Source organism: Mesitornis unicolor, unplaced genomic scaffold, assembly GCF_000695765.1.
Source record: "Mesitornis unicolor isolate BGI_N332 unplaced genomic scaffold, ASM69576v1 scaffold21744, whole genome shotgun sequence".
Classification (NCBI taxonomy): Eukaryota; Metazoa; Chordata; class Aves; order Mesitornithiformes; family Mesitornithidae; genus Mesitornis; species Mesitornis unicolor.
Window position 1 is genome coordinate 2418 of NW_010179676.1, and position 10094 is coordinate 12511.

Genomic DNA, 10094 nt, shown 5'->3' on the forward strand with positions numbered 1-10094 from the left:
ACCTGATGCTGTCTGTCGAACTCTTCAATAAAGTCAGCTCATCAATACCTATTAATAAAACAAGGTATGATGTCTACTGATGGGTAAGTAACTGCTGTTTAAAGTAAGACTATATTGTACCTTGTACATTGAAACTAGTTGAAAAGTGAGCGTGCTTAGCGAGCATAGGTGGCACAGGTCTCAAAGGGAAGTTGTCTGCTTTCAGAACGTCAGCAGTTTCACTTAACAGGTCTTGGTCTGGTGATTTTTAGTAGACCCAGGCAGGTTTCTTCTATATTCCGCATTTTTTAAAAAATCATCCAAGTTTAGTAATTTTTTTGGTTTAATATTAGTTAAAATAGGTCTGTATGGCTGAGAGTATAATTTCTTTCTTTAGCAGACTGTTTGGTAGGCTAGGTCTGCACTGTATTTTGGTGTGATTGCAGCATTTGCTGACACAGTTGAATTGGCAAGATCAAAGCTTGCCAGCAGCAAAACTGGGCTGACTTACACTTCTGTGTTGGTGTTAGAAGCTTGCTCAAAGTAGATACTTATTGTGTTAAAGCTTTTATCATTGGTTTCCAGCTGTGTAACATACTTAAATTCATTGGTGCAGCTTCTTTACTGTGCTTTCTGTTGAAGGGAGGTTGTCACCTTTTTGTGTGGTAGATGCTTTCCCTTTACATTTCAAGGAATTTCCAGTTTTGTTTGAAAGTATGGTGCACTACAGTTAGAAAAAAAAAAAAGAAAAGAATGTTGTAGTGCTCTAGTGGATTTCACAAGGTTTGAGCACACTTATCGGTGGTTCCAGCATCATCTGTGATGATCTGGAATGATTTTGTTTTCTAAATATTTATCTTTAGGAAAAGAGCTAGTGTTGTAAAGAAGGCTGTTTGGCCTGATCTGTCTCAAGTGTGCTGTATTCTTCGAGCTTGGATTGAATTAATGGCACTTGAATGTACAGCATCCTTGAAACAAATTGTTCACTGAAGGCCTCCAATTGGCAGTTTTGCTCCTTTAAATTTGATTTCTTTGCATAGTAATAAAGAATGTAGTGGCATACATTGATACTTAAATTCCCTTAACTCATGAGTAATGCTGTCAGACTGAGTTACATGTAATTAAGAACTCTAACTGTAATCATTCTCCATCTTTCCCCCTTTCCCTCCCTGCTTTGTGAGAAAAACCTATGTTAATTGGCATCTTTGTATCTTCAAGTTTTAATGTTGCACAGGACAATAACTGCTATTGTGGAAAGCCTTTATTTTGTATGTAGTATACACTGAAATTTTGTTCTAAACTATGTTTGAAAATGAGAGACCTGAGACTGAGATTTAAGAGCACACAGAAGTACAGTTTTTCTGTTGTTTTGAGTTGTTTTTAAACAATCCTTTAAATAGTAAGTATTACTGTTGCTGAATGCTAAACAAAATAGAGCAGGGAGATCTTGGGTAAGAGGTGTTGCTGAAACTTATGCTTTCCATTACCAGACTTGTTTGTCTTGAATGAACAAAAAAGGTAATGCAATACTGTAGCCATTCTGTCTGTACTCCGACACTTCTTAAAACAGATTTTCTCCCTGGCTTCAGCAGCACACATGCCCCACGAATTCTTTCCTTTCAGCTGTTCTGGGTAGGCAAGCAGAATTAGTTGATTGCTGCAGTGAATGTTTAAGTTTAGTAAGACTGGTGTGTGCACTTCTGTTTGGTGCCAATTCTTTCTTGTATCTGAATAACACGGTAACTGGTTACACATCTGCTCTTTACGGTTAATCTGATGAAATATTTCCTGTGATTGACTACATGGTAACATCTGCTACGGAAAGGTAGGTGGCAGAACTTTAATTTAACTGTAAAATATGCTGGGAGTTTAATTAACAGCATCACTGCTATACTGAAGTATCTTTGCATTCAGAGGGTGGTAATCGCCTATGGTCTAGATGTTTTCTAGAACACATTTTTGTTCCTTACTTCTGCTGATTGACTTTGTCAGAAATTCATTTGGTACCGTTCTCTTGAGGCTTTGACAGATTGTTGTGTGAAGTACACTATGTAAAAGTAGCATTTTTTGAAGCCATTGAGCAGAGTATGTCTCAAACTCATTTTTAAATAGTACAGTACTTACGAACTGCCAGCCTTGCTGAATATAGTTTAGTAATACAACACTCTTCCCCCTTTTCTGTTTGTTTCTTTGGTTGTTTTTTTCTTTTTCTCAGAAAGTACTTTTGTCCAACTTGTTAAAATCTTGATTTCTAATTTTTAGTTGTCATGAATTCAGCTTCATTTGGTTCAGGAAACAAGAGACCCATGGTTCTTGGTGATTTTTCATCCTACTTGTAGTATTACCAGGTAGAAGGAAAGTGAATTTAGTGAATTTCTCTTTTCAGAACCTGTTTGTAACACTCCAAAGTTACAATTAAATACATTTGACTAACTATATAATGGGTCATTTTGAAGCGTTTTTTTCTTACTTCATTTGACTGGGATTTGGTGCTTAGCCTTGACTTGTGTTGATGTTTTCCCTCACCCCCCTTTCCTGTCTTCTGGTGTGTTCTAACTACAAAAGTTTAAAAAATGTTAAAGACTTTGGTTTGTATGCTACTGACTGTTTCACTAATCAATATTTAATATGGTTTTCATAGGATATATAACATGACACTGATAATCTGGACAGGTAATTTTCATTGTTTGAAAACCTTACATAATAAAGGGAATCAGGTAACTGCTAGAAATGAGCACCTTATTTATTTATTTTTTAGCATCATATTGCCAAGGATCTGTTTTGTGAAATCTACACTTGAAAAACCTTGAGCTTCTTACTCTTGCAATTAGTATCAGAATAGTTCTGAAATTGTCAAAGTGAATTTAATATTTAAAGGGACACTGTCACTTTTTGAAACAGAATTTACATCCTGGTTCTAAAAACTTTAATTATTGCTCCCTTACGGAAAGTTTCTAAGGCTGTTTGGTGGAATTCAGAATAACATTCAAGGCAGTGAAGCTCATCCCCTTCGGCGTCCTCTTCCTGTCCCCTGTCTGCACATGTCTGCTTGTTGGCTCCGTGGTTGCAGCTTTGCTGTGGCTGTGTGCCCCCTTGCAGAGCCAGGGAGGAGCGTGCATGTGGCTCTCCCCGGGACGGTGCATGAGTGACGTGGCTGTGCTGCTGCATGAGGAGAGCGCAGGTACTAGCAGTGACCCTGGCTGCAGGTGAAGTGCTGCTACCAAATAGATACCATAATGGAGGTGTTTCTTACCTAATCCTTCCTGTTTGCTGATGAGCTGTGAAAGTAGAAACTTCTGTGTAGTTAATGTGAGAATTTCACTGTGTAAAAATGTGGTCTAATGCATTTGACTGTGTCCCTTTAAATTCCACATGCTAGAATGTATAGCTGTCAAATCTGTATGTACTGATACTTAGTGGTGCAGGTGATTTGCTTGAGGGAAGGGATGCCATCCAGAGGGACCTGGACAGGCTTGAGGAATGGGCCCATGCGAACCTCAGAAAGTTCAGAAAGGTCAAGTGCAAGGTCCTGCACCTTGGTTTGGGGTTTGCATCTTTACAGACTGGAGGATGAATTGATTGAGAGCAGCTCTGCAGAGAAGGACTTGAAAATACTGGTGGATGAAAAGCTGGACATGAGGCAGCAATGTGTACTTGCAGCCCAGAAAGCGAGTCATAGCCAAAGGTACAAGAGAAATGTGGACCTGTTAGAGCAGGTCCAGAGAGATGTTTTAGCAGGGCCTGTAGAGACAGGAAAAGGGGTAATGGTTTTAGGCTAAAAGAGGGTAGATTTATATTAAATACAAGGAAGAATTTTTTATGATGAGGGTGGTGAAACACTGGCACAGGTTGCCCCAGGATGTGGTAGAAGCCCCATCCCTAGAAGCATTCCAGGTCAGGTTGGACAAGGCTCTGAGCAACCTAATCCAGCTAAAGATGTCCCTGGGCTTTAAAGGTCCCTTCCAACCCAAACCATTCTGTGATTCTATGAAGCAGTCCAGAAAAGGATATTTCTTGGTAAAGTCCTCTAAAATGAAGCAGTTTGGCAACAGAGGGCAAATGGAAGTTAACACAGTTAAAACAATGCCTGGTAAGACATAAACCATATTATAATCTCTGTGTGTAACTACAGCTCAGGAGCCGTATGTGGCAGGGATTAGAAACCAGATTTTTTTCACAAATCTTAAGTGAAATAGTGTTAACTGATTCATGTCATACATAAATACCTGTGTAGGTATAGATACCAAACTGTTTAGCATATCTGTGTGTGTGCACGCAGAGTTTGGTGCTCTGGGCCTTAAAAAGTAATCCTGAACGCTACAGAAACAAGTGAACTGAAAGCCATTGAAAGTGTGGTTCCCAAGGGAGATAGGAGGAATGGCGGAAGGGAGGTGAATATACGTGTGTTTGGGATCTGCTAATATTGTGAAAAGAAAGAGAAATGTGATGAGCACTGAAAAACCTGTTCCTAATTCTTGACTCTGTGTCCAAGAACAGGAAGATACTTAGTGAAGCCCAGAAAATTGGCAGGAACTTGTTTATGGGATGGGCTTTTCCTAATTTCAGTCATGTCTTTCTGTGGTACGGGAATCTAGCCACGGTGAAAAAAGAAGTCTACTCAAATAAGAAACTACTCAATGGTAGTTCTTTCTCTTCTTTAACTTGTGAACATAGCTAATTAGTTACAACTGATTAATCACACATAGAAAGCTCTGATGGGATTAGGTGCAGGGGAGGACTGTGCAGAGTCCAGAGAAAATGAACAAATTTATTTCAGTGCAGTACAAGGTACCGGTGCAACCTGAATTTTATTTTAGATTCAGTATGAGATTGGTGTCGTGTTACTGGAACTCAGGTGTTCCGAAAGCTAATTAAAATAGCAAGTTTTTTAATGAGAAAATCTGAGGATGGATGGGCATCAAAACCTTAACTAAATCTAGTCTCATTTATATATCTTTATAAATTTTCATTTTGTGATATAAAAACCAAAGCAAATGTAAAGCTGTTTTTATTCATAGTGCAAACTGTGTTTTTAGTGAGCTGTGTTTTTCCTTGGCTTTATGATATGTTAAAAAACTGAAAATACCAGGTCAGAACCACGGAGCTGGTTAGTGCCTGGTCTTGTTAATTGCTGTGGTGCTCATTCCTAGCTTGAGATCTGGTGTGTTGGCGGATCGTAAATTGGAAACGGTTCTGGGTTTGGCTTAAATTTTCTCTGATCAGCCTGTGTAAAAGGAAGCTCAGTTGCCTTGTTAGCTTTGCCAACTCTGCTCTCCTGTTTCTTTGCGGATTGTTGCAGCTATTTTAAGTTGTAATTGTTGTTTTGGAAATCATTTATGCTGGAGAATGAATTTTTATTTTGTTCTCAATGTTCATGATTGAAAGATTTTGAGTAATCAATCTTAAAACATTTGAAATGTTTTAACAACTGGTACCCCATGAAACTAAAAATAATTTCTGTGGAATATCAGGTTTAATTAAAAAAATCCAGTAATTAAATGTTTATTTAAAAAAGGAAGAAGATTTTGACGGTAAAGAACATATTCTGCACGTTTATGCAAGAAATGAAACATCATTTCATTGTTCTTAAACAGGGGAAAGCCGTAGATCATGCATGGTAATATTAACTGGTGATACTGTCAGGTGCTTTTATACATGTTAAAGCCAAATATGCATTTTAATAAGCTGACAAAACTTAAAACCAACAACCATCACCTGGGAAGTCAGGTGCAGTTTCACTCTTCTCTTAAGTTCATCGACACTTTTACTGTCCGAGAAAGTGAAACCATAAGCTGTCAAAAATGGTGGAAAGTAGTTTTCTGTCATTAAAATTAACTTTTACTTATTTATTTTTACTTCTGTATAGTAGCACTTAATGTTGCATAATACATTTTTAACCTGACAGTGTCCCTAAATTATCATGTCTGTTTGCTTTCATTTTCCAGCTGGGTTTTAATTTTGCATGCATTTCAGTGCAATATAGTATGTATATTAGTTGTTTCCTGGAAGCATTTTGGGGCTGTCTCTGCTGGCGTTCTCCAAAATGAGCAAGGTAGTGGAATTTATTTTCCTTTTGTGCAGGTTTGTTAGCTAATGAATAAGTAATGCAAAAGTGATTGCACTTTATTTACACGTATGCATATGCGTCTTTGAGCTTAATGTTGTTTCAGGAATAGCTGTAAGTAATAGGGATCCTTTCTTTTTAATGACACCCCAAACACCTCTGAAATTTAGTAGATCTTAATAGTTCTATTTTGAGAAAAAAGTTTTGAACTCTGGTTAGTTTGGCAGAGCAATCTGTAATGTGTAAATGCTTGTCCTTAGTTTATTGTAGGAGCCTCTGTGAAGCTGGTTTTTTGAAGTAATGCCAATAGAAAGTGGAAGTTGTGCATCTGCTCGCCAAGCCAAGCAGAAACGCAAATCGCACAGCCTTTCCATCCGGAGAACCAACAGTTCGGAGCAGGAACGGGCAGGACTGCAGAGAGACATGTTGGAAGGGCAGGTGAGACAACACGCTGCTTTTGGGTAGCTTCCCTAAGTTTCTATGAGGAGGGCTTTCTGTGTGAAGAAATTAAATAAACTGAAGTAACGAAATGTGTCCAGTAAAGCTGCAGGAGCAGCAGACTTTCTTCCTGGTAAGTGCTGACTGCCTTCAGAGTCCGTTGATGTGGATGTTGCCAGTGTTTCAGGTTGAATGTTGAAAAGATCTGTGGAGCTTTTTATCGGCTTTTCTGTGTTCTTACATGAATGGTAACACCATGAAGAAATACTCTTTATTTCACTGCACCTTACCTTGCCTTAAAGTTGAGGATTGATTCTTGATTTCATAAGTTTGAATTTTGAATAGTAGTAACGCAGGAACATGAATAAACCAAAATATTTGTTATTATGACTCTGACAGGGAAGGTATGAGTGAAAAGAGTGTTCTGCGTTCCTTTCCATAAAGTAGACAAACTGCCTGCTTGACATAAATGAGCTAATTTAATTTTATTTTCTTTAAATTTTGCTCAAATGAAGGTGTGATCTTTGGTATATTAAACTTAAAAGAAAAACAACTACAAACTTCTGTAATTTTCTTAATCACATTAGTCTGTGTAGTGCATGAAATCTGGAGATGCTTGGAGTGTTTCACCTGACGAGATTAACTGTAGGTAAGGCTCCTGTAGGAAGTGTTTGAACTAGTGCTGCCAAAGATAAGTAAATATCAGTTTGAAAACTGTTTTCAAATACTATTTTCAAATTTTCTACGCAATGTTAATGCGGGCCTGGCAAAGATGATGCAGAACTTGATTTTTATCAGAGAGGTGGTTTGAAATACTAACAGTGTTTGGCTCAAGAAACCTTACTTTCTGGACTCTGCAGATACTCTGAAAAAAGGAAAACCTGTTGTTTTCTTGGTGTTGTGACTTTTAATTTTTTTTTTTAATTGAATCAGTTATTCAGTAAATCACAGTGTTAGTTTTTTGGGAGCTAACAGAGCCCAAGTGGTTGCTTCTAGTCATCTAGAAGTTGGAGAATGTGAGTGCTTGGATAGGAAACTGTTCATGCATTTGGACTGTTACAGCCTTACTTCAGGAAGGGAGTGAAGGGCAGCTGAGAGGTCAAGGCATGCTGTCACTTCAGTGCAGTAAACCAGATTTTTTTTTTTTTTAGTATTTCTTATCCAACTCTGTAAGTGTATTATACTGTAGTATGTAAATCTTTCAAATGTTTTAAATGTTTTATGTATCATCTTATTTAATTTTATTGACCTTTAACCTTGAACAGCCAGTGGCAGACTCTAATGAGTAAAGAGTATTAATGCCTCTTGAGATCTAGATAAGTATTTTTGCAGATAAACAGATAAGATTATTACATGATGTTTTAATGAGCTAATTTAAATAGTGCCAGCTTTAGCGAGATCAAAAGAAGTGGATGCATTTTAATTGCTGGTTACTTTAGGACAGGTTTAAACTTGCTTATGCTTTCAGGCTCTGAGAAAAAATGGAAAACCTTTCGTACGTCATCTTTTCTGTTTAGAAAGTTGTAGGATAACTTGGTTTCTTTCATAACCTTGCTGTATGGAATTACTGGGTAATTGAATCGGAAATAATTCCTCTAACTTCAGTGTTTCTTTTGATAGTGTTTAATTAGTACAGTATTTATTCAATTTTGTTTCAAGTTGGTTTTAATCAGGATCTGTTTCAATTTCTGGTTGACTGCGAGTGTGTGAACAGAAGTACTGTCTCAAGGGAGAGGCAGCTGAAGATGCAGAAAGGAATGTTCCAGGGAGCGTAAGGAGCACAGTACCACTTCTTTCAGCACAGTGCCACAGTTCAAAGTAGCTGTGAAGCTGGTGTAGAACAGAATTATGCACAAAGCATAGCTCTGTCATGGCTATTAGTGATTTTTCTTGCTCTTCTCTTTAAAATTTATGTTCAGAAATAATTTATAAGATTGGGATCGTGATAGGCTTTTCTAGTTGTTTCTAAAGGCAATCCTGTTGAGTGTAGGAACCAAAATGTGAGTGAAGTTAAATTGTTTAGATGCTGGCTTGGTGGAAGGCTCATGCTGCCCTCTGATGGCTGGTATGCACATGCTTCTGCATAATTCAGTTTATAGGCATGCAACCAATTTCTTTTGGTTTGGGTTTGCCAGAACACATAAGAACAAAACAGGCTGTAATCACCCTTAAACTGGAATGAAGTGCACTCCAGCTTGGGTGGTGTTCTGTGCTAACATTTTGTACTCCCATTCTAGTAGTGCTGCTTCTGTATTTCTAGACCTGAAATAGTGGTTCGTGATGTGGCAGAAACTGACTCCTTCTTTTTCTTTTTTTCTCATAGCTGATTACTTCAAGATTTTGAAATGGCATACTTTGTTTAAAAAAGTAGATGTTGCTGATAGGCACATTCCCTATATATTTGTTAGATGAACTTTCATAGATTAATAATACGGTGTACATGATGCCATATTAATTTCACTCAGAAATTTGGTAACTTGTTTCCTTGCATAGGTATTTCTCAGTTAAGTGCAGCTGCGTTATTTACAGATTTGTTCAGAAATAAGATTTGTCTTCCTGAATTCTGAAATGATGGGTTTGATAAGCTATGAAGGAGTAGTTGAGATTTTTCGTTGTTAGAGTAAGGCTACCTTGATATTCTTATAAGTGCAGTAAGCCAACTTACGTATTGTGATCCACCAGGAACTGAAGAATAGAACAGGTCCAGTAGAATTTATTTATGTAGTGATCAAGGACAGTTCAGCCTTCGATACAAATAAGTAGTGGATTAATTGATTATAGTTATTAGACCAATTACTGTATTTTCTCCTTTCTAAGTTGCCATTTTTTAGTAGCATGCTGCTCTTTAAATTTTAAGGTTTTTGTTTAGTACTATGTTCTCAATGTGCTGCAGTCAGCTGTCTTCTGCTTTACTCGCTGTCTGCTCAGCAGAGTTTGGTAACAGAATCACTGATGTAGTGAGAACCTTCACTCCCAGCGGAAATGAGTATTTACTTGTTTTGATATGACGTGCGTTTGTTCAGGGGAAAATATGGTGCTGATCTCTGTTTTATAGGCAGATGAATAAAATTTAAATAATTTGCCAGCAGAAACTTGTGGTCAGACTGTGTATTGAACTCAGACCGTATAAATCCTGTGTTAGTGGTTTTATTACATACTTGGTTTTTGTGCCTCGGAATTGTGCTATGGATTATGCTGAAGAAAAAATTCATCCCTCCTCTCTGAATTGACTTCAAAACACTTAATGTGAAGAGGAGATGCCTGAATAATACCTGGGGAGGGAAGGATTAGAAGTTGCAGTTTCTTTCACACTTAGTTGTTTTTAGGGACAAAAGTAGGTAGACATTAAAAATATGATTGAAGGATTAGTTTGTCTCAAGCATGGTAATAAGGTGCTTTGTGATGAGAACTTCCTAACCTAATGCATAGTCAACTTCTGAGTTACTTTGTCAACCAAAGGTATTCTTTCTTCTTGAACTGGAAGCACCTTGACATTATATTATTTTTTTAATCTTTTTCTTTAAGTTGTACATGTATTTTAGGTTTCTAATTTATCTCTAATAAAAACAAACAAAGAATCCCACAGGTAATTTGAATTCTGTCCTTTGAAAGA

At 37.4% G+C, this 10094-nt stretch overlaps 1 protein-coding gene across 1 annotated transcript in view; it reads left to right on the plus strand.

Moving 5' to 3' along the window:
* Positions 1 to 6343: 6343 nt before the first annotated feature.
* Positions 6344 to 10094, plus strand: part of WDR37 (WD repeat domain 37) — a gene marked incomplete at its 3' end in the record, with an annotated part of 20131 nt that continues 16380 nt past the window's right edge. The window contains 1 exon segment of the mRNA XM_010182871.1: positions 6344 to 6481. Within this exon segment, the coding sequence (XP_010181173.1) occupies positions 6344 to 6481 (138 nt within the window).